This window comes from Caenorhabditis elegans, chromosome I, assembly GCF_000002985.6.
Source record: "Caenorhabditis elegans chromosome I".
Taxonomy (NCBI): domain Eukaryota; kingdom Metazoa; phylum Nematoda; class Chromadorea; order Rhabditida; family Rhabditidae; genus Caenorhabditis; species Caenorhabditis elegans.
Window position 1 is genome coordinate 6,790,868 of NC_003279.8, and position 23,592 is coordinate 6,814,459.

The window sequence follows — 23,592 nt, forward strand, 5'->3', positions numbered from 1 at the left end:
ATATCAAGTCGTTATAAATTGATTTTTATGCTATTTTGATTAAAATTCTCTGACTATGGTTTTTCGAATAATCTGATAATTGGTCCGACGAATTCAATTGTTATATTTGCAGAAAATTTCAGAAAAAATAGTTGGCGCTGAATGGTCGTGTCGGTCGATGCGGGGAGCAGCGTCTGCCTCAGCACATACTTCTTCTGCGGCTTCCTCAACGTGGTCCACAATTCCTCACTCACGTACACCGCCGCTTCAATCTAGTAAGCTTTGATTTAAAAATTGCAAAATGCACGTTAAATTTTCAAAAAAATTTCCTGAAAAACGAATTTTTGCTTTTTTTTGGATGAATTAATTTACTTCTCAAGATTAATTAGAATTTTTGAGATTTGCAATCTTAGATGTCGTGTAATTATATCAGACTTGCCGCTCAGCCATTTTATAAATTTCCAGACATCGAAAAGGTGGGAGATATTGTGCGACCGTCTTCAGCGACCGCACTGCTCTCCTCTCTGTCCACCTCATCGTCAGGCATCGGTGAGTCTCTTCGGAGTCCCAGTGCCGAGATATCAATGACTTCAGAAGCGAGTACGTCTTGCGCAAGTACTCCAACAACTGCAAACACGTTGCCACCGCTTATCGAAGAGTCGTCAGTTGAGGACGAGACGGCTGACGGAGTCGGCATCGCGACTGAAAAGCTGGTGAAAAGCTTGATTGTTGTTCCGTCGCCGTCGGACACAGCTCGTGTCACGTCGGCGATTTCCAATGATACAGTGGCGAGTGGAAAGACGAACGAGGAGGATCGAAAAAGTATCGGTAAGCATTGTTTTCTCGATCGCATAGTTAGTATGTTGACCCTGTAGCTTTCAATCTGGAGCATTGTCTTCCTAATCAACTTTGCATCCTATCTATCGTTCTTATCCAATAGTTTTGTCAGTTTGTATGACCTAAACGGAATAGTTTGTAAGTAGTTTAATTCTGTCAAAACTGTAAGATCGATCTGTTAATTTCGAAAAAAGCAGCGTCTCACAGAAAGATAGGCGGGGCACAATTTCGCATGGCACGGTTTTTCTACTGCAGTTTTGTTGATTTCTTCGATAAAGTTTCGGTTTTACTTTTTTTCGAATGAAAAATGTTTGCTAAATTGATTGTAAAAACATGAAACGTGCTCACAATCTCATGATCATTAAATTGGATATAATTTTCGTTCGAAAAAAAGAATAAAACAAGTAAAATTGTAAATTTTGTGGAAAAAAATCAGCAAAAAACGCTGGATAACGGACGAAAAAACCATTCCGGGGAGTTGCGAAATAATGCTCACCCCTCCTTATGTTGGACGCTGCTTTTTGCGGAATTGACGGATCGATAGTTCAGTTTTTACAATAGTAGCGTCCATAAAAAATGTGTTTAAAAAATGTGGTCCTGACGGCCGAAAATTGGAACGTTTTAAAAGTAGTTTTATTCGTTTCACGATGGTTTTTTTCCCAATAATGCACATGTTTTCTATAATCAGCAAAAAATTTTGTTTTAAGTAACGCAACACATTATTTGATCGAAGGATAATTTGTCTGGCGAATTTTGAAAGAGGAAACAGTATATTTTAAAGGAATTTATTTAAAAAAAAAACAATATTACAATAATAATACAGTAAAATCTAACTGAAAATATGAAGTCGGAATAAGCAAAGTAGTATTTAGGCTGAATCGATTTTTCATGCTCACTGAGCGATCGATCCGTGAATTTCGCAAAAAAGCAGAGCCCTACAGAAAGAAAGGTATAGGCTCTCCTTCTATGCGACGGTGTAATGCACTGATCGATATTCCAGTTTTGACAGTAGATTTCCATTAAATAACAGACGGTATCTTTATAAACAGGCAATCTTTTTTATTATTGATTTTCATTTTTCCTCATCCTCTAGACATTCATTTATCAATCAAAGATAAACTTGCAACTCACTTTGATCTACTGGATTTTATCCAAAGATCCACTCTCTTATACCACGAACCCGTCTCTCTGCCAGTTCTGTATGTTTTCTCTGCGCCACAATAGAAGACGTTCCTCGATCCCTATGCATTTCTATGTGTGTGTGTAATCGCGCTCTGCTGCCAATTCAAATAATTCTAATTTTCAGTTGGTTTACTGTTTTTATTTTCAGATACCTCCGTAGACCTGATACAAGAAAGAGAAGAACAAGAAGATACTGGTGACAATCAAATATCTCAACAAAGCTCTTCTAAAGATCACGAGTGTCCCGAAAGAGGTTTTTAAACAACTTTTAAAGAGTTTTATATATAATTTTTCAGAAGATTTGAGTATTCACGAAGAGCCAACAAATAGCCCAACAAACGACGGAGTGCTTCCGAGTACCTCGTCCGGTATACCTGCGTCTCCTGCAGACATGACAGCGTCGTCCCGGAATCCACTTCGAAAAGTTCGATATTCATTGAGATTACCAGCCAAAGCCGCACAAAGATTGAAAAGGATAGCGAATTTTCAGCCAGGTTCACTGAGGAGGATAGGTTAGTTGTTTGAATATATGTAAATCTAAATTTTTATTTGTCTCAGGACTGAGTGCTCTGAAAATTTCCGACATGGATTGTTTACGGTTAGCAGACGGATCTCCCCCTCAGATTCCAGTTGCATTAGAAGATCATATAAATATTCCGTCAACATCACAAGAAAATCCGAGAGATATACGATCATTGAGCCATCAACTTCCAATGATTCCGCCACAGCAACCACCACCTCCACAAGTGCCTTCACATATGCTACCATCATCTACGGGACAACCAGGTCATCCTAGTCATCACATGGGTCCTCTATCTCAGCAATTACTGCCATCTGGACCCAACCAAGGGCATCACAGTTTTCAAGTTATGGTTAAGCAAGAACCACCATCACAGTTTACACCTCAACCACATCCAATGCAACAGACACCACAGCAGCAGGTACTGCCTCAATATCCACCCGGTATGCAACCACATCAAATGCATCAGATGCGTCAAATGACTGCAGAAGAATATGCACAAATGAGAGCACGAGAAGGATTCATGGCTGCCCAAATCAAACAAGAAGTTCCTAGTGGTAGTGGTCAGCCAACTCCTGTTCCCGGAACACCACAACCACAACAGATCACTCCACAGCCTGGTTCATTGGGGCCAATGGGATCATTGGGACCTCCAACTGCCCCACCTGGATCACAACCTATGAATCCACAACAGCAAAGGATACAGCAACAACAACAGGCAGCTCCGTCGGCATCAAATAGCCCACTTCTTGTTAACTTACTTTCCAATCAGCAGCCACCTCAGCAACAGTACATGTATCCGGGACCATCGGCTCAAGGGCTCAGTATGCAGCAGATTGCGGCAATACAACAACAGCAGCAACATCAGCAGGTTAGTACTATTAGTTTATACGTTCATTCCAGTAAATGTTATAATTCTTATTCACAAAATACGTGAAAAATTACAGTACCAGCAACGAATCCTTCAACAGCAACAGCAACAAGCAATGATGCAACAGCAACAACAACAAGTACAGCAGCAACAGCAGGCCCCACCACCAACTACTCCGAATCCGGGGCATCCTCAAGGATTCTTTCCGACGAATCAGGCAGGTCCGCCAGGAACTCCGGGACGCCCCATTCCTCCGTATGCAATGGGTCAACCACCTATGTATCATCAAGCTGGACCACAAGGACAGATGATTCAACGGATGAATTCTTATCCTGGTAATGCACAGCAGTTTCGTCCGCCTCCACAGCAGTCACAACAACCGATACCACCGCAGCAGCAGCAGCAACCACCTGCGCCTCCTCAACAACTTCAACAACCACCTGTACAGGATACTTCTGCCGTTGCGGAGCCACCAAAAAAGAAGAAGCGACCCACGAAAAAGCAGAAGGAAGCTGCAGCTGCCGCTGCATTGGAGCAACAGCAACAACAGCAGCAGCAACAAATGCAAGCATATTATGGACAGCAGCAACAACAGCAAGAAAGAATGCAAATGATGCAGCAACAGCAACAACAAGGGCAAATGGTGCAGCAACCGGGATATCCAGGACAAGGTTATCCTGGAATGCCCCCTCCACAAGGAGCTTTTCCCCCAGGCTATCTTCCGGGAGGAGCTCAGCCAACACAACAACAAATATGGCAGCAACAGCAACAGGTACACATTCGGAAAAAATTATTCGAATAACTCAAAAATTTTCAGTTACAACAACAACGAATGGCAATGTTCCAACAGCAGCAAGCACAAGGTCAGCAACCCGGTGGTCCACAACAACCAATGGGACAATGGCCACAACAACGACAGCTTCCTGTTCCATACCCACCTGGAAACAATTCAACGCCGGATGCTGTAAACCAGCAGCAGAATCCGATTCCAGGAGCAACCATGCAGCACCGATTGTCTGGAGAGTTTGCACCACCACCTGTTTCGTCTGGAAAAGTACATCCACAGCAACAGCAGCAAGGATCTTTTCATCGAAGTGATTCGTCGGCAAGCGTCTACTCTGGTAGTCACACACCATTCGGACAACAAGGTCCATCTCAATCTGAACCCACTGCAGTGCCACCAGGTCCACAACAGAATAATCCCGGTGGTAGTGGAGATATAGGAGAAAAAGCAATTGTGGATCAACTATTAAACTCTTCCGAACCTCGTAAGTTGTGTTTTCTAAAATTATTTGGAAATATTATTCATTAATGAAATATTTCAGTTGCTGATCTGGGTGATCTCGGCGACCTAGGTGATTTGGATATAGAACCAATGGATGTTCAGGATGGTCAAACACCGAGTACTTCAAATGGAGAAAGAAATGAAAGGAGCGATCGACTTGGTATGCAAATTTTTAAAATATATTTTTTAAATCATTTAGTTTAAAAATGAAAATGTATGGATTATATTTTTAGCCGCTTCGATAGAATTGGTTGTTGATGAAGTAGCTTCTGGACGAGCTGGTGCATTTAATGCGGAGTTGGCTGCAATCGGTGAACGGCGTGGTAGTGTTCCTATTCCACTGCCAGCAGCGAGCCCAGGAGGAAGTAAGTAAATCAACGGGGTCTGAAAATGGTTCCGTGAGGACTTTCAGACCCCGGTTTGTCTGTTAAAAAAAAGAACACTGACTGACTTCTCACCGCTCTAGCTCCCTGCGTTTCAGGAAACTTGTCTCATGAGCACAACATGCGAGCACACGCGTTTCATGGAGCAAATCGAATGATTGAACCAAATGGAATTCCGTCTAACGCCATGAGGCTTGTTAATGGACATGAAGCGAAGGTAAGGGTTCATTGATGTTAGAATGCATTTTTGAAATTTTGGCTTCGTAAATTCACCGTTTTCGGAAACGACTACCAAACGAAAAAGTTCCGCATTTTTCATTACATATATGTTTTGCGATTCCTTCTTGAAGAAGACAAAAACTATTTTCCCTTACTTTTGTTGGAAGCTCCTCAACCTCGGATATTTTTGAAAAATTAGAAGTTCATGCAATCATTTTAAAAAATAAATAGCGTATTATATGCATGAAATACTATTTTTCGAACGCCTTCATGATTTTATTACTTTAAAAATTAATCTCTTATTTTCTGACAAGTGCACTCAAAATGAGCTATCGAAAATCATTATTACAAGCAATACTAGCAACTATTACTATTATTTATACATATTTCCAAATTTAGTTAAACTATACTTTCAGACCAATGGTGCACGGCGCCAACAACAGCAGCCACCATCGTCTCAGCAACAACCACAGTCGCAGCAAGGAGGTATGATGCAGCAACAACAACAGCAGCAAATTATTAAAGGAGAGGATGAGACTAATGATGCTAAGATCATTGAATTTGCTAAAACGATCAGTGAAAAGGATAAGAAGATCAAAGCAGCGGCTGAGAGTAAAACAAAAGTTAGTAACCAATGAATACCATTCTAACATATAAAATGAAGTCTTTCATCAGTTTTCTGTTTTGTACTAACCTAGAATCCCATACCGAAACATTATTTAGTTGCAGGCAAAAGCTACGAGGAAACCACGAACAACGAAAAAGGCAGCTCCAGCTACAATTGGAATGCCTCAACCACCTCCACCTTCGCAGATTCAACAACAAAATATGCCTATGCAGCACCAACAAATGCAACAACATCCCAATGCTCAAATGATGATGCAGCAACAACATCAACATCCGGGAGCAGGTGGACATTTGCAATTGCATCCACAAATGCATATGCAGATGCTTCCACAGCATCATCAACAGCAACAACATCATGAAGAAATGATGATGATGCATCATCAACAGCAGCAGCAACTCCAGCAACAGCAACAAATGCATCAGATGCCTCTTCATCACTTGCCACAGCAGCCGCCGCCACCATCACAGAATCCTCAAAATCCTTTACCGCAACCTCCACAAGTTATGCCTACAACGCCAACTTCAGCAGCTCCCCCACAGCCGCAATCTCAAAATTGAGATTTTGAATATCACAAAAGAAGGCCAAATTGTTATGAGCGAAAAATCATTTTATCATGATTATCGATCTTTCCAATTTTTCTGTCTTATTCTTGGTTGGCTTCATGTCTTCAAATCCACCTACTCATCTCCTTTGCTCAGTTTGCTCAATGTCTTTTGTTACTGTTTTCCGGTGCTCTCTTTTAATTAAAGGTAGCTTAGTCTCATCAGAGAATACGTTTCTCAACTTGAAAAGAACAGATGTTTGCAAATTTTCCATTAATGGTCGCTCAATTTTCAGTATTTTCAACAAAAAGCTGGACACCTTTTTATTTTTTCTAAATGTACATAATTCTGCGTTTTTGAAAAAATTGCAAATGTTCAGTAGATTTTTTTGGTGCAATGAGAAGTAGTATTCTTTGTTGAAACTTTCTTTAAACCAATCTCTATTGTGCATCTCTCTGCTGGCTCTAGTCTGTTACCGTATCCCGCTCTTTTTTTGGTTTACAAAAGTGCTAAAGTGTTTGGAATTTTCAATTGTAAATTAACCTCCCCTCGCTCTCTTCATTACCGGTTCTCTCTCTGAACTCTTTTAAATTAATATTTCCATTCTTGTGTTTTAATTTTAATTTGTATTATTATCGATTCATGATTTTTGGCTGAAAGTCTTTGTCCCACCCACCAATAATCTTGTATCATCATTCACCACCGACTTGATCCTCACCAGTTTTTCACACATTTTCCCACATCCAAAACATTTTTTTTGGTTTTCTCGAACTTTTACCACAATTGCTCAATTCACACTCACTCGTCTAACCCTCTTCATTTTGATATCTCTAACCTTAAAAATGTCTAATGATATTACTATGTGTTTTTCAATTTTTCATTCAGTGCGCGGCCTTTTCATGTGTCGAAATTTGATTTCTTATAAAATTTTTATTATACACTCATTTTTAATACAATCATCTGAAGTAAGAGTCAGGCGGACGGAACTCATCGTCTCGTTCATCCCGTTGCTTTTCGATCCACGTGGTGTAGTGCCCTTTGCCTCGATCCCATTCACGATCAGATTTCATTAGACGAGCATGCTGAAATTGGGAAATATTGTTCTGTGAATTATAACTTTATTTCAAGCAAATAAAATAAATACTTATATAATTTTTCCTTAGAACTACTTACCCTTTCTTCCGGTGTCTCTTTCTGTCCAGGCAAAGGAATCGAATTCAAATCTATTTGTGATGCAGGGACAGCAACTGGTTCAACTATTTCAGGAACTGAAAATTTAGGTTTTTATTTTTGAGGAGAATTTTTCGAAAAACTTACGAAGTTCGAGTCCATGTTTCGCTCTTAATTTGTTCAGTTTTTCTCTTCTTAAAATATCTCTATGTTTCTCAGTTTCCTTCTTCTTCGCCTTATCCATATCTGTCTTTTTCGACATTTCGAGAAGTTTTTCAATTTCTTCCTTTCGTTTATTTTCATTAAGTGATAGCCGCATATGTGATGTTCCATAAACACGTTGTTCTGCAATTTTTAAGTGCAAATAATATTTAAATATTAAAAGGAAGAAGTGGAAATGAATTTACCTTCACTATGGTGATAATGTTCTGGAATTGGAGCTCTTCCAAATCCAATCGGCGCTGCTTCTTCTTGTTCTCTGTATCTCTCGCGTTCCCACGCTCTCTCCTCTTCAATTCTTCTCTTCTTTGTGCCAAAATCTACTAGAAACTCTACGGGAGTATCATCTAGATTTGCTAAAACAACGTTCCCCTCCTGCATTCTATCGTATAACTCAGATTTTTCGCGTAATTTCTGCTGTGCTGCCATTAAACGAGCTTCGTCTTCTTCTCGCCGAACAGCTCGCTCGTTTTTCTCGATTCGCAGTTTTCTGCTTTCATCTTTACGAGCTTGACGCTCTTTTTCTTCTTTTTTTGTACTCAGCAAATTCTGAAGTTTGCTTGTTTAAAACTTTCTAATTTTATTTAATAACCTACTGATTTTCCCGATACATGAGTTTCTGTATGTTTTATGTGAACTTCGGAATTCAGTCGATCCTTTCGTTTGAGTAATTCATTTTTTAACTTGAACAGCGACGAAGACTGAAAAAGGATTGTATGAAATCGTTTAAAATATTTTTTTTTTAAAACCTCTCCAGTAATCAATTTCTTTGGGCCGGTTCGAACAATTCCCAGTACGTCTTTTTCAGATTTTTCCGACGGTCCTGGATGTGAATCATCTTCCTCCGTCAATTCACGTGACGCAAATGTTGCCATTTCGAAAAATGATCACATAAACGAATAAATCGATTAATTGTACAATTGCAATTATCGATAATTTCCGAGTGGTCTGCAAACACCGCCACGCACTTGTGCACATGATGCATTTGCGCTCTATCGGTCATTCGATTACGAATTTAACGCGGAGTTTTTAAGCGTTTGCTTTCTAGATTTGACATGATCTCTTGAATCCAGCCGTTTATTTATTTATATTGTTAGAAAATAACTCATCTCGTGTTTCATTTTTTGTCGCGGAGCTGTATATCTTCTATCTTCAGTATAATCTTCGCTTTGGAGGCCGTTTTGTTCCTAAAATACCTAAGTTTAGTGTTCTACCCTTTTTCTTCTCGTTTCCTCCAATAGGTCCAATGTGTTTTATCTCTCGGTTTCATTTCCTCGATTTATTGCATTTTTCTAAAATTAACAGGTAGTTTCGGAGAATTTATCCATAAAGGGGCACTGAGTATATTTGAATTCGACTAGGCTACATTTTTCACAAATTTGGTCAACTAAAATGGAAATGCGATAGTTCTTCTCAAGTATAATTGTTATGAATTGTTATAAATATAATTGTTTTCTGAAAATTTATGTACCTTTTATAAGAATAAGGTCCTGCCGTGGCTGAGATAGCGCTGGTACACGGAGCCTACCTAAAATGGATACGTAATACTATCGATTCACAAAAAAACTGTATATGATTAAAAATCTTAATAATTAATGTTTCAAAGTACTCCTTCGTAGCTTGTCTGTTAATTTGTTTGTTTCTGCTGCAATCTTTTCAACTGTCTAACGCCTACTATTCCAGAGCTTCTCTCTTTGATTTCTTGACAACTCACAGTCATAATGGACCCATATCAACAAGGAGGCCGTGGCGGTGGATTCCCAGCACGTGGAGGTCGTGGCGGAGGTCATGGTGGAGGATATCCACAAGAAGGTTATGGTGCCGCTGCTGGTGGCTACGGTGGATACGATCCATACAATCCATATGGAGCCGCTGGTGGATATGGAATGTATCCAGGTCAAGGATACCCACCACAAGAAATGACTTCACCTTTGGATGCCGAGATTCAGGCAGTTTTACGAGAAATTCATTTGGAAGTAACTGGACTGGAAACCTCGGGTGATCAGTTTAGAAATGCCCGACGACTCTTAAACTCCGAGAAAGAACGTTTGGAGAACAATATTGATCCAGAATGGCTCGAAGTTGATGTGGCCAAGCCAGTTAAGGTTTGCAAGAAGATTCTTGTTCCGATTTACCGTCATCCAAACGTGGGTTATAGTTTACATTTTATCTTTTACAAAATTCAATTTTCCAGTTCAACTTCATCGGTAAAGTTCTTGGACCGAAGGGAGCAACTCTCCAAACGCTATGCAAGACCCACAAATGTCATATTTACATTTTGGGACGTGGATCCACCAAGGATCGTGAGAAGGAGGCTGAGCTTTTGGCATCTGGAGATCCACAACACGCTCATTTCAGTGGGCCCCTTCACGTAAAGGTTGAAACTGTTGCTCCAGCATACATTGCCTACGGACGTGTCGCTGCGGTAATTGAGGAGTTGTCAAGAATTTTGCAACCGGTAAGGAAAATAGTTTTCAGATATTGTCATTTCATTTTTGGTTTTTTGTTGTTGCATGTGTCATCCACCTTTTTACTAACAGAAATATCCAAAGTGTCGTTATTTTTTTCAGATTCATGAAGATACAACTCCGGCTCATTTGAAAAACGGCTCCGGAGATGGTGAAGAAAAGGAAGACGAAGAAAAGAAAGAAGGCGGAGAAGGTGGTGGAAGAGGTGGACGCGGTGGGCGTGGAGGATTTAGAGGAGGCTTCCGTGGAGGACGTGGAGGATTCGGTGGACCTGGTGGACCAATGGGAGGAAGAGGTGGAATGGGAGGAATGGGTGGACGAGGAAGAGGAGGCCAAGCTGCTGGGTATGCATTCTAAAATATAAATTAGTTATAAAAAATAAAATTTACAAAAATTATTAAAACCAAATTTCCAAAAATTAATTCTAAAAATTTTAATAAAATATATAAATACATGAAAACATTTGCAGATTCCGACCATACTAAAAACCCCAAAAATTCACCAAACGCTCCAAATCTGTCCAAAAATACAATTCTCAAATATTCAACCATCCTAATCAAAAAATATTCAATATTAATGGAAACTATGCCCGAAAAACGTTTTGTTTCCTTTTTATCTTATATTTATTTTTCTTGTTTCTCTCTCTCTCTCTCTCTGCTCTTTTCTTTTTAAAATGGATCTCCATTCCTTTCTTGATTTGATCCATGATCATATCTAATTTGATAATTTATTTTGTTGATATCTTCCAAAAAGTTTTCAAATAATTTAATCAAACGTTGAAATAAAATATGTTATTCGGGAAAATGCGTGATTGCTACTAAATTATGAATATAATTGCAGAAAACTACTATAAAAGTCGCGTGAATTTGCATAAGTAATTTGTTAAGGAAAAATGAAAAAAATACCTGAAAATGGGTGGGGAAAGGAATTCGGAAGTTATTTTCTCTGGAAATTTCTGAAATTCCTACAAAAATGTTAGAATTTTTAATGAATAAGATACCAAAAATGTCTTGAATTTTCCGCCTACATATGCTCACCGAGCCCATCCTCTTTACAAAAGATAAGAGCCTCCAAAGAGCAAATAAGATAACGAAAAAACATTTTCACTTTCTTTTTCTTTCTATTTCTCTCCAAGCAATTGTTTCGGTTCATTTTTCTATAATGTCTGGAATTCGAACATTTCTTGTCTATTTCGAGTTGGAAAAATGTATTGGAGAACTGGCAGAGCCCAGATGTTTACAGGTTAATTGGATTTTTAATTAAAAAAAATTTAAATATCTTTGATGCCACAAATCTGAAAAATACTAAATTGTTCAACTTTGGAAATGTATTTTTCTCGTTTTTTCGAACTTCTTACAAATTTTGAGTAACTCAAGATCTGAGCACGATATTTAAAAAAATTAATTTAATATTTGTGGCACGCTTTCGAACATTTATTGAGAAACAGTGCAAATTTTATGTTTTCCAGCTTCCTGAGCATTTGTGGCGATTTTGGGATATTCTCATTGCCGAATTGAAGTCTGAAATTCCAGAAATTCGGAATAATTTCAAATTAAAATATAACGACGTTGACGGCGCGATATTAAAAGTTCGCGGAGCTGATGACTTTGAAAAATTCTCGGAGAGACTGGAAAATACCGATGAGAACGAGGAAATTGTATTAATACTCGAAAATATTTCGTCAAAAAATGATGAATCTTCTGGAAACTCTCAAAACGTTAGAATATTTCCATCAGAATTGCAACGTGGCAAATATGTGGGCAACGGAATGCATGCAACAGTGAGAATGTGAGATCCCATAATGACAACTTGACATTACTTTTATGCCAATTTTTCTTTTGAATTAGTGTAATACTTCGGAAAAAAGGCTATAAAGTAGTGCGAAACAGGAAACTGTATTGACGAATTTTTTTTGAATTTAGGGCACTTCACGAAAAAACACAAAAATGGTATGTAATCAAGACGATTTTGTCACAAAATACCGATAAAACGGAATATGAGAAAGAAATTCTCGCGTATGAAGAGGTAACATGATTTTTATTAAGATTTTCAACTAGTAAACGTTTTTAAAATAATTTTTTGCACACTTGGACAGATATTTTCTCTTAAAGCTTATTAAATATTTAAATATGAGAAAATTTTTTTAAACTGAAAATTCAAATGTGTATCGGATGGTAAATCTCATAAACGAAGCTGTGATACGATAACAGGTAAGGTTTTGAATTTTTAAAAGAAATGTTTCTGTTTTCAAATTTTATAAACTTGAGCAATAAATACATTTTGGTTCAAAAATAATTTTCCGAAAATTGATAAAACCTATTTATGATTTTCTATTTTTATTATTCTCAAACAATTATCGATGATTTTTAAAGTGAACAAATGTGAAAAATTGTAGAAAACATTTTGAAAATTATTTCAGATAAATTCAGTTTTATATCTAAATAATTTCAGTGTTCACAATCCGATTACGTAGTTGGTTATCATGGTTGTGAAGTGAGCAGTATAAAGAAAGAACTTGTGCTTGAATATATGGATAAAGGAGATTTTCGACCATTTGGTATTCTACCGTTTTCTGTTCATCAAAGTGTTGCACTTTCACTTATTCGTGCAATTCGACATGTTTGGAATAGTGGACCGGGTTATATTCATCGTGATATAAAACCGGAGAATATTCTTGTAAATTCACAAGGATATGTCAAGATTTGTGATTTTGGAGCAGCTAAGGTGAGCATTAGTTAATTTTTATTTTTGATTTAAACTCGTATTGAACTGTATTTCCAGAGAATTGACAATACATACAGGATAGCATCATCGGCAGCAGGTACACAAATGTATCAAGCACCTGAACAACAGATGGGACAAGATTATAGGTACGAATTTTTTCAGATTAGTTTCCTCTATTTTCCATCAATAGAGCATGTTCAAACATTTTATCTGTTGACGCAATATTTTCATTTCTTATAAAAGTTGGTATTTAGATAGATTAGCTATGACTAATGTGGTTAAAACGTTAAGTGTTAATCCAGCTTTAAGCAGCTAATAACAGGATCTCTAAAGCATATATGAATATTGCACATTGGAATATTTTCTTAAATTTAATTTTAACACTAATCACGAAATAAATTTTTAGCGAAAAAGTCGATATTTGGTGTTTCGGGCTCACACTTTGGGAATTTGCTATCGGTCCGAATCTGGAAGAATATCTCAATGGATTGTCATCTTATGAAGAGATTACTGTAGAACCGATTGATGGTTTTCCAGAGTCATTGGCTGTTCTTATATCTAATTGGTATGCTTTTTCAAGTTTATTTGTCTTGGTTTAAAAAAAAACATGTCTAGCCTCTATTCACATACCAATTTTGTCAAAATGTTTTTCCTGGTTCCAAAAACTAGCTGTTCTTTTTATTTTATTGCACTTTCGACGAGTTTTTATTATTTGTTAGTTGAAAGTTCTGTAGTTGAATGCCATTTAATGCAAATAATTTGAAATATTTTCAGTCTTCGTCGTCAACCATCGGCTCGTTGGAATGCTGATCAAATTGAACAAAGTGATTATCTACGAGATCTTCCTGAACCGAATCGTCAAAGTGTTGCTAATTTTGTGAATAACTATTACCAACGGTAGAAAACAGTTTATTTTGTTTAAGTTCACTCTCTTCTACAAAATAAAAAATTTTTGGATCAAAAAAAGTATTTGGACGAACGGTTGGTGGGATTTTTTGGTGGAAGGATGGACTGAAAATTCGGGGAAAAAGGACAGGAAAAGTTGAGGAAAACCGTTGAAAATGTGTGAGAAATTGTGTGCGAGAAATGAATGGTGTTTTAGTCAACCGGGAAGATGAGAGCCAGCGAGGAATATTTTTAGAATTAAAATTATGATTTAGAGCTAATTATTCTTAAAAGAATCTCAATCGTCTAGTGGCTCTTTCATTAAGAATTGTTGCAATTTCTGCTATCCTTTGACGTAGTTCAATTTCATCTTGTTCTTCTGCAGCGGCTTCGATAAGTGCTTCTTCTGGCACAAAGATTACCTGAAAGTTTTAAATATAGATTCAGATATTACGGAAACAAAAATTTTTCGAATTTCGAAAGTCGACACGGTCGCTAGTCGTTTAATGAATTACTGCAGTTTTCGCTACGAGATATTTTGCGCAATACGCAGTCTCAGAATTTTGTGTTCCAGTATATCAGTTTTGTAGCCCAATTTTTCCAAAACCTAGTTAAATTATTCTAATTACCTCTTGATTTTCTTCAAATTGTTCCGGTAGATCATTTTCATCATAAGCCTCAAATACTGGAACGGAACGACGATCACGTGGCATGTATTCAATTGGTTGGGTTACTGTAACAAGGAGCGGATATCAAATATAAAAATCAAATGAACTTACAATATTCTGGTAATTCAATAACTTCGTAAGCTTCAACTGATTCTGGATTGTATTGATCAATTTCATTTTGTACGATTTCCGCGAGAACTGCCAGTTGATCATCACTTAGATCTGCAAGAAAAATTGGAACTTTTCAGAAATTGTTTTTCATTTTTCAACTTAATCTGCAAAAGAAAACATTAGAATATTTTTCCTTGTTCTTGTTGTTTTTCCAGCAAAAAAAAAGACAATTTCCTAATGATTCCATTCAGAATGTTTTCATGTTATCTCTTCTTTTGTTGAATTGGATTTATTTTTTTATGAGTCAGATTTTTGAATAAGGTGGTAGATTTGTTTTTCTCTCGAGATAACTTAATGATGATGATTCAAGTTTTATTCATATTTCTGAATAAAAATACCAAAAACTTTAGCTGAATTGGACCATTTTGGGTCTCACCAAGATTAATTTAATTTACTTTTCCTAATTGAAGAAGTTGTGGGAAAATACTGTGGGAACAAGAAGAAAGATCAGAGAAAATAAATTTAATTAATGTAGCATTTTTATAGACTCATATGACCAAGATTTATTTTTTTGCCCCCAAGTTACAAACAAAAACATTTGAAAATTGAAAATGTTGAAAAAACATGTTTCTTTTTTTTGCAAAACAAATTCAGCCAATTTTCAATAATCCCTCATTTGATGCTCGAGCGGAGCATGCTCTCCAAAAATGAAAAAAAGAGAATATTAGGCTCAAATAGAAATCTCACGCACATAATCTTCGTCCCTTTATCTTGCTCATTTTGCTTTAAGTGCACTCACTCATTTTATGTTTCTATGTATTCTCTGCGTCTCCACGAAACAAAAACTGTTTCAAACGATACTTCTGGAAATTGCTGTCAAGCCAAATATCCGGAGGGTATTCAGTAAGAGATCATCAAAAGAAAAATGAAGAAGAGATAGAGAAATGATGGATTATTTGAGGAAAAAGAATATGAATATTATGTGAATTATTTACATTTTGAACTCTAGAACCTTAAGTTTTTTTTGATTCAGAATTTCAAAATTTTGTCCTGATGGATTTTATTGAAGTTTTACCCACTCTCAGAAATACTATACACTTGAACTAGTGAGTTTTCTCAAACTTTATAAATTCTTATCTTGTTTTTCTTTCATATTCATCGTAAACCGAAACTGCATAATTTAATAACGAACTCCTTCCAAAAGTACTACTCAATTATATTAGTCCTTTCAACCAATTTTCAGAGACAAATCTCATTTCCCGAAGAATAATTTATTTATCTGCTCTCAATTTTGCCTATTAACTATACTTGGCTGAACAGCTGATTTTTGGCTTTCTGAATTTTAAATGAAAAAAGCAAAAGAGAAAACCCTCTGAAATCCTGAAGTCCCAAACCCAAAAAAAAACTAATTTTCGTGAGAATTCTTGGAATTTTCAAATGGAAACGAAATTCGAGCTTTTGGTTTTCAAACACAAAGACACAAAATTTAAAAAAATCACTTTTTTTAATTGTCTTACACTGAAATATGGGAAAAAGTTATTTAATAAAATTGCAAAAAAACACTGGTTTTGGATCAAGAATTCTAAAAATCGTTGGGCAAAAAATTATAATTGGGAAACGTGATACTTTGAATCTAATATTCAGATTGAACAAACTTGAAAAAACTAACCAAAAAGTTGCTCACGGAGCACATCTTCTTCTGTTCCCAGAACAGACGAATCATCGGGAATTTCGTCGAGAATCACGTTTCGTTTTCCACGTCGAAGAGCTTTTGGTGTTGGCACTGAAATACAAATACTTGAAATTGGAAAAGTTTCAAAAAACTTTTAAACAGTAATGTTTGGGTAATACGATTCATTTTCTAAAATTTAAAGCAAATTCCCGTAATTAGTTTCCACAAAAATGCAGAAAAGGGGCGAAAGTGATGCCTGCCTGCGCTTACAATTAAGCAGAAATGTGTGAGGTACCTTTCGAAAAAAATTTCCAAAAAGAAAATTCCACTAAAAACGAAATCTAATCTAAATAGTACTTCTAAACCCGTATACTTACCGTATCCTTTTGTCTTGGAACTCGATGATTTTGTGCTTTTTACTGTTGCTCCTTTTGTGGACTCCTGAAAATTGAATATTTGAAACTTTGTTGATTGATATTTTCAATTTTTCATAGTCCAACAATTTCAAGTAATAGCTAATTAAAGTTATTGAGAAAAAAGATCATAAAGTTCCTTTGGTTGGTCAGTGCTCATTGGCATTTTTCTATTTCTCCCTCCCTCACTCTCTTTTTACAGCAAAAATAATTGAATTTCTTGGGATAAAGTCATTCATATATATATATATAAAGGTCTGATATACACATTCATTACTCGAATTGAGGGGGGAAATAGAGAATATAAAGAATCCAACCAGATGGGGACCCTTGAACCATTGAAAAACAAGAATAAAGCATGACCAAAACAATGAGTTTTCGTGGAGATTTCACAATGGAATTGGGTAATGAAATTTATGAAGGTTTTTATATTGGAAATACTATTTCGGATTTTGAAAAATAACTTAACAGGTTCAATTTCAGATGAAAAAATCTTTGACAAAAAACGTTAAACTCTAGTTATTTTTTTAAAGTTTTCGTGTCACTCCCTCAAAAACTTCAAACTCTTGTTAGAAAGTTTCTTTATGTTCAATTTAATTTCTCTCCATTTCTTCGAATGCCCTTTTTCCATGTTTTTCTTCCATTTTCCATTTCTCAAGAACCCCTTATTCATTCCCCATATGAAACCGGAAAACAAGAGTTAGTATTTCAACAAAAAAGTTGTTCGAAAATAGAAGAGTTCCGAAAGAAGCCATAAATATTTGATTTATAACCAGAGTTTTAGTAGTTTAATACAAAAATGAAATCCCCTCAAAAAAATTGATGCTGATTAATTTATGAGATAAGCCGAATGGAAATTGCTAAAAACAAAAAGAGTTTTTGATACAAAAAAAGGTTTCCAATTTCTGAATTAATGTATTAAATATCATATTGAAATTGGTCTTTCACTTGTGGGATTCTTGATCTTAATCCGTTTTACTAAGCAAAATTTGTAAAAAATTGTTCCAAAAAAAAAAAGCTCGATGCAAACACGGATATAGAACCATGATGTGGGTGGAGCCTGTAACTAGGCCCGCCCCCATATTGATTTTTTCGCACATTACTTAGATTTCTCTTTTAATTATCAACTTGCTTTCTCTGTACCTATTAGTTTTTGCTTCAGTAGGAAATTAGAAAAACTAATTAAAATTTTTTTGAATATTGAGAAATAATTTTTGGGAGAAAAAGTCCAATGGTTTAAACTTAAGAGATCACCTGCTCAAACAAGACATACTTCCGGTCAAAAGGAAGTGTAACCTTTCAAACATTGAAATCAAATGGATAAATGTTTGTGTATTGCTTTAATAGGAAACCATTTATAATAAATATATTTCTTTCCTGAAAGTGCTCGAAAATGAAAGAATCAAGTTTCAAAACTACATAAAAATGTGTCAAATATCTTTTCTTGAAGAGAGAAAAGAATGAAATTTGAGAATAGCTTTTCATGGGATTTCTTCGATGACCTCAATTAGAAGGGCTCTTTGACGATCTCAGATAAAAGTATAGGCAAATCATGTTCCAGAAGTTTGTTTTAGAAATAATTCAGAAATGTATTACTTTGAACACAGTAGACTACTCATCTGGGTTATTTGAACATTTAAAGTTACATGTAATATATTTAGTTTAGCATAAAAATTATTACAATAACCCACTCCAAAAATTCCGAACAATGTTTTGGTAAATTGGCAAATTAAGATATTGATTTTTTTGTCGACTTCTAAAATTATGAAATCAGAACTAATAAATTATTAATGTTTTTCTTGTAATAATTCGTTAGAAAACATTAAACCCTGATGTGTGTCATTATCTATATACGTCAACCATGAGACTATGAGCGGAAATATTATCATTTTCAAAAATGTATCAAGTCATGCCACGTCATTTGAGTTGCTTGAGCTGGGTCAAAATGACTTATTCTTTTTTTTTTTTGAATATAAGTGTTTTATTGTAGCTCAAAAATCAGAAATTTCAAACGAAAAAAGTGTAGTTTTAGAATAAGAAAAATAATCAGAAAATATTTGATTATTGTTGTCAAGATGATAATTGTTTTTCGTGTAGTCAGGCCAGGTGGGAAAATTAGTATTCGATTTAAGGAAATTGTATTGAATTCTAGAACACTCCCTGGCTATACAATCAGGTACTACCAAGAAAGTTGTCAATTCTTGGATACAAATAGGATGATGATTAATGTATGTTTATCTGATAAAATGATAAGATTGGGGAAATTCTTTAAAAATGAAATTGCCTCGATTAGTATTGTTCATAAATATTTGATTTTTTTAATCGTTTTGTAATTATCTTTGATTTTTGCAAAAAAAAAAACGCATCTCTTTAAACTTTTGGAATAAGAAAAAAAAATCATATAATTGTCATTTCTAGTATTAAAAAATTTTACCCGGTTAAGATTTTTGCAGTTTCAATTCCTATTCGTGAAATCAAAATTCCAACATTTCAGAACTTTTTGGTATATCGAACGACAGAGAAGATACATCAAGTGAACATGTCCTCTGGGACTCTAGATTTTTTTTAAATAAAAAAGAACTTACCAATGGAGCAGCCTCAACCATTGCAACTGATAAAAGTGCAACGGCAAGTAGCGACTGTGTTACAATTGAGGACATTGTCATGATGGAAAGATCCGAATTGAGAAGACACGTTTAGCGTATTGAAAACGGAGAAGTAGTCGCCCTTCCCTTTGCTGCTTCTGACCAGCTCAGTTTTTTTTCGACGGCGTCTGAAATGATAGAGTATGGAGACAGCAGACACATTGGCCACGCCTTCTTTTCAATATCGTTGAGTGCTCTTGGCTTTTTGCGCATGTGTGCTCTACACGACGCCTTCTAGAGCCAAAAGATTAGAGGATTAGAGAAACGAGACAATATTGAAGAATAGACTAAGAAGAGAAGAGACGTAGAGAATTAAAGAACAGGGATGGAGAAGGAGAAGCCTTAATTGTTTCATGCTCCAAAAGAGATGGATCGGATGAGTAGTTGACTGAAATTGGAATAAAGAGATAGAGGGACGACGGACACTGCTGGACACAAAAAATGGACGAAATAAATTAGGTTGTACAGCTTTAAAGTTCCCAAAGGGATATTAAGACACACAACGTTCAGTAGGATCCAAAACAATTTTTTGTCGAATCAAGCACAAAGTACAGCTCGTTACAGTATACTATAGTTTGCAAAAATTGCAGGGAAAAACTTCAGACACGGCTCATATTTTCTTGTTTAACGAAAAAAAAAAGGCATCAATATTTTAACACAAAGTTATAAAAATAACCACTGAAACAGTTCCCAGTCCACAGTAAATTAGAACTCTTTAAGATTGCAATTTTGTGTCGAAAATTATTTTTTGTCAAACAAACCAGGAGCCTGTATAACGTAATTTTTCCGAAATCTGCACCAGCGGGGGGGGGGGGGGCGGATTCAGTAAATCCATTCATAATAAATCAAATTGGCATAATACATAGATATCATGAACTCCGAGAACTTTTAGATTTTCGGTAACTGTCTGCAATGGTTTATACAATTATTTGACATTTGTTTTTAACTCATATTATTGACGTACGTATGTACATTCTGAAATTATTAATTTTTGGAAAAGTCTATAATGGAGGTCGAATATTTCCAGTGAGCAGGTGTTGTTTGCCATAAGTTTTGCCAAAATAATGGTGTTTTTCAGCGTTACAGCAACCTTTTGAGTTTTTTGAAATTTTAATTGTCTTATTTAATTGCCCGTTTATTGTATAGATTGAAATATATGCTCCGACTTGAAAAAGGTGAATTTAGAAGCCAAAATCTTATTTAATTCGTATTTACAGGTGTTTTCATATTCCTTTTTCAAAACGGAAAACATGTAATCTTCTTGACGATTTTCTTTCATAATCGGAAATTTTGGAATCTACAATTTCTGGCGAACATCCAAAATATTCTTGTTATTCACGCTTGAATCTTTTTATATTTATTTAGGGAACACAACTTTGTGGTAGATAAATGATAGACTTGGGTGAATATATATTTTAAACATACAGTGCCATTCCATCCCATAAAAACAGCATATGATTCGTCGAGACCAGTTCGAAAATTTAATGAAAAAAAAAACTACAGTAACTGATTGTCGCAAATATCGCATGCATGCTCATGAGTGGTATTTTAAAAAAAGTAATATTCTAATACATATAATAGAAAAAAGTAATTTTTGTTGGCTGTGAGCGCGTAAAATCTCAATTTCCGTTTTCATTTTCAGTGAATCGGAAACCAGCATTCTAATCATAATGTTAATATCAATAAAACTTAGCTTGAAGCATAAAATACAATTGTTTAAAGGAAAAGAGTATTAATGTGTCGGATATGGCATTATATATTTGATTGGATACTCGAGAGAAGGATAAACTTTTATTTTTTTTGCAGAATGAGGGAAAGGGAAAATATGACCTTTATTCTTTGTCGGTAAGGTTTTGTCGTGAAGAGGGGTTGTTTATAGATTCATCCGTTCCCGAATTTTTAATAAACCTGAACATTTTTAGAAGTCAAATAAAAGAGAGATTGATGAATTATTGTTACATTCAATTAGCGGGAACAACTCTACACAAGGAAACATCGTAAAACCACATTTGAAATACCGCCAAAAGAACATGGAGTCTCGACACGAATGACACGCGCTGACGGATGGTACCGTACCATCTCTTCACTGCGTTCCACCGCAAAGCTGAAGTTTTTGTCTTTTGACAAATTTTTTTTGTTGTTTTTTTGCGAGTTTTTTTGCAGATAAAAGCGAAATTTTTGTTAACTTGTCGCTATTTCACTGAATAGTTCATAAATTTTAGAACTTTGCACCTTTTATTTCAAGATATTATTCGGAATTATGTTTAAAATATCATAAATTTCCCAGAAACGTTTCAATCTTGCAAAATTTTAGCTGTTTCCTTTTTCGTGTTTTTGGATAAAAAGTTTTCGTATTCGTATTTTAAAGTATTTTCAGGTTTAACCTGCTGTCGAATAGTGGAACATTTTCTCAATGCCTCATCCTAAGCTCACTCCAAAATGCGAAGCACCCCCCGAAAAGGTGAGAACACAAAATTATCCTTAAAATTCAGATTTGTATAATTCTCAGAGACTTGCACATTTGGAGATTAGATTCAAAGATCGCAGACATATCATTCCTCCATTATTTCATAATGGCTGGGTGGGACGAAATGAAGATCGAACTTTACTCAACGACACAATCATTGAATTTTATATGTGTGATTGGATGCGTTTGGAAGTGTTCGATGAGGCTACGTAAGATATGAAAAACATTTTTATGAAATTAATGTTTTCATAATTACAGAAGAGCCAGTAGTCACGTCTTTCATTCATTCTTCTTACCGAAAATAAAGACTTGTTTTAAAGATTTTAAGGAGAATCCGCCACGGAGATCAGAGGTTTGTAGATATTTCAAAGATTGAAAAACTTCAATGGCGATTTCATCAAATGATATGACATTTCAGCTCGCCAACCACTATAACAGATTCTTCCGCAGCAAAAATGATGCCGAAACGTTTCTCAAAAAAGATATTCTGCTAATCCCAGTTCATCTCGACAAACCGAAACATTGGTAAAATATTTTTAACCTTTACAAATCTGAGAAAACTATTCGATATTTAAAAGTTCTAAATTTACTTCAAGTTCCATCTAATTGTTTATTTTTAGAGTTTCAAAGAGTTTGCAGGTTCCTCGTGATTGTGCATAATCCATCAGGCGCGGTTCGTCGAATTTCCGACGTCAATATACTTGACGCGACCAATAAAGTGAAGAGTAGACGATTGTCAAGACGGATAACCGGTCATGTTAATTGTGATGAAAATGCCGGTGAATGTCGAATTATTATCATGGATAGCCTGGTTCATTCAAAAAAATACAGGTAAGCAAATATTTTAAACTGCTATGCATAAAATAAAATTCAGAGAAGTTATTGATAAGACCCATGATTCCACTTTTGATCACATTCGTCTTTGGCTCCTGATGTCCGCAGCTGCAACTGATGTTGATATGTTTTGCACGAGATTCCGGTTAATTGTATTTCTTGATATCCATCATATACCTAATAATAATTTCAGAAAAGTTGTGTGTCAGAAGCTTCCGCAACAAAAAAATTCAGTGGATTGTGGTATCTTTATGATGGCATTCGCAGAGTATTTTACAAAATACAATACTGCGTGGCAGGTACACAATACCAATTGTTTTCAGAAAAATGTTTATTTTTTACAGAGCCTGCCGACAGATGCTCTCGCTGATTTGAAGATGGACGACGATATCAAGTCGTTGTTGAATAGTGAAACGCCACGACAACGTCTTGATGAGCTATTTCAATCACTGAAAGCTTGATTTTTTCTAATAACACTGTAATTTTTCACTCTTTCCTTCCTTCCTTGTGTTGTTTTTGTTCAAATATGATTCGGGAACTTAATATCGAATCATGAAATTTCTGTTTTTGTTCTTTTTTCTGATTTCTGAAAACTAATTGCATGCCAAACTTCTTTTTTTTTCAAATTTTTGCTGTAAAATGAAAATTTTGTTGCCTTTATTCGTTGTATTTAATTAAATACAACATCCCCTGGTAGAAACCGTGCCATGTATCTGCGAAAACGCGCGCCGCACATTGCGGTTCAAGCCACGCCCACTTTTCAAACGGCTCTGCTTTCGAATATTATTTTTAGATCTAATTTTTCTACACTTTTTACGACGGGAAAGGTTGAAATACATGGTTTTCGTATAATTCCAGTCTTGTGAACTT

General features: G+C 35.7%; 6 protein-coding genes and 1 non-coding gene across 8 annotated transcripts; 5 read left to right on the forward strand and 2 right to left on the reverse strand.

The window, feature by feature from the left end:
* The first annotated feature begins 110 nt into the window (after positions 1–110).
* Positions 111–7,294, forward strand: pqn-20 (Prion-like-(Q/N-rich)-domain-bearing protein). The gene is made up of 13 exons (NM_059544.7): positions 111–254; positions 445–528; positions 574–807; positions 2,147–2,251; positions 2,295–2,510; positions 2,557–3,389; positions 3,466–4,161; positions 4,207–4,657; positions 4,715–4,834; positions 4,908–5,039; positions 5,141–5,274; positions 5,693–5,899; positions 6,006–7,294. Exons 1-13 carry the CDS (start codon positions 158–160, stop codon positions 6,459–6,461), a joined length of 3,765 nt encoding a protein of 1,254 aa, NP_491945.2. The 5' UTR covers positions 111–157; the 3' UTR covers positions 6,462–7,294.
* A 65-nt stretch (positions 7,295–7,359) lies between these two features.
* Positions 7,360–8,741, reverse strand: C37A2.8. 2 transcript variants are annotated; one of them, NM_001373000.3, is made up of 6 exons: positions 8,585–8,741; positions 8,428–8,536; positions 8,024–8,384; positions 7,764–7,961; positions 7,620–7,714; positions 7,360–7,528 (listed from the first exon to the last, which is right to left on the reverse strand). In NM_001373000.3, exons 1-3 carry the CDS (start codon positions 8,708–8,710, stop codon positions 8,338–8,340), a joined length of 282 nt encoding a protein of 93 aa, NP_001359924.1. In that variant the 5' UTR covers positions 8,711–8,741; the 3' UTR covers positions 7,360–7,528; positions 7,620–7,714; positions 7,764–7,961; positions 8,024–8,337. The 2 variants fall into 2 exon arrangements, with proteins under 2 accessions (NP_001359924.1, NP_491946.1); NM_059545.5 differs by having other exon boundaries at positions 7,365–7,528; positions 8,432–8,536; positions 8,585–8,734.
* Positions 8,742–9,518: 777 nt separating this feature from the next.
* E02D9.1 (K Homology domain-containing protein) lies at positions 9,519–11,106 on the forward strand. Its single transcript, NM_001383284.2, has 4 exons — positions 9,519–9,982; positions 10,030–10,293; positions 10,406–10,647; positions 10,773–11,106. The coding sequence occupies exons 1-4, from the start codon at positions 9,557–9,559 to the stop codon at positions 10,786–10,788; spliced, it is 948 nt and encodes a 315-aa protein (NP_001370552.1). The 5' UTR covers positions 9,519–9,556; the 3' UTR covers positions 10,789–11,106.
* Positions 11,107–11,332: 226 nt separating this feature from the next.
* On the forward strand, positions 11,333–13,993 carry mek-5 (mitogen-activated protein kinase kinase; the record flags this gene model as incomplete). The annotated part of the gene is made up of 7 exons (NM_170892.4): positions 11,333–11,545; positions 11,772–12,091; positions 12,226–12,328; positions 12,755–13,027; positions 13,085–13,173; positions 13,434–13,592; positions 13,802–13,993. The coding sequence occupies 7 exons, from the start codon at positions 11,333–11,335 to the stop codon at positions 13,926–13,928; spliced, it is 1,284 nt and encodes a 427-aa protein (NP_740881.1). The 3' UTR covers positions 13,929–13,993.
* Positions 13,921–19,584, reverse strand: K02F2.5 (Conserved secreted protein). Its single transcript, NM_059550.8, has 6 exons — positions 19,362–19,584; positions 16,741–16,804; positions 16,361–16,474; positions 14,692–14,802; positions 14,542–14,645; positions 13,921–14,334 (listed from the first exon to the last, which is right to left on the reverse strand). The coding sequence occupies exons 1-6, from the start codon at positions 19,440–19,442 to the stop codon at positions 14,200–14,202; spliced, it is 609 nt and encodes a 202-aa protein (NP_491951.2). The 5' UTR covers positions 19,443–19,584; the 3' UTR covers positions 13,921–14,199.
* Positions 19,572–19,704, forward strand: K02F2.8. The gene has a single exon (NR_050218.1). It is a non-coding gene; the product is annotated as an Unclassified non-coding RNA K02F2.8 (non-coding RNA).
* Positions 19,705–21,792: 2,088 nt separating this feature from the next.
* Positions 21,793–23,382, forward strand: ulp-5 (Ubiquitin-like protease family profile domain-containing protein). The gene is made up of 8 exons (NM_059551.3): positions 21,793–21,882; positions 21,931–22,097; positions 22,147–22,240; positions 22,307–22,413; positions 22,528–22,719; positions 22,763–22,867; positions 22,916–23,021; positions 23,067–23,382. The coding sequence occupies exons 1-8, from the start codon at positions 21,835–21,837 to the stop codon at positions 23,181–23,183; spliced, it is 936 nt and encodes a 311-aa protein (NP_491952.1). The 5' UTR covers positions 21,793–21,834; the 3' UTR covers positions 23,184–23,382.
* The last annotated feature ends 210 nt before the right edge of the window (positions 23,383–23,592 follow it).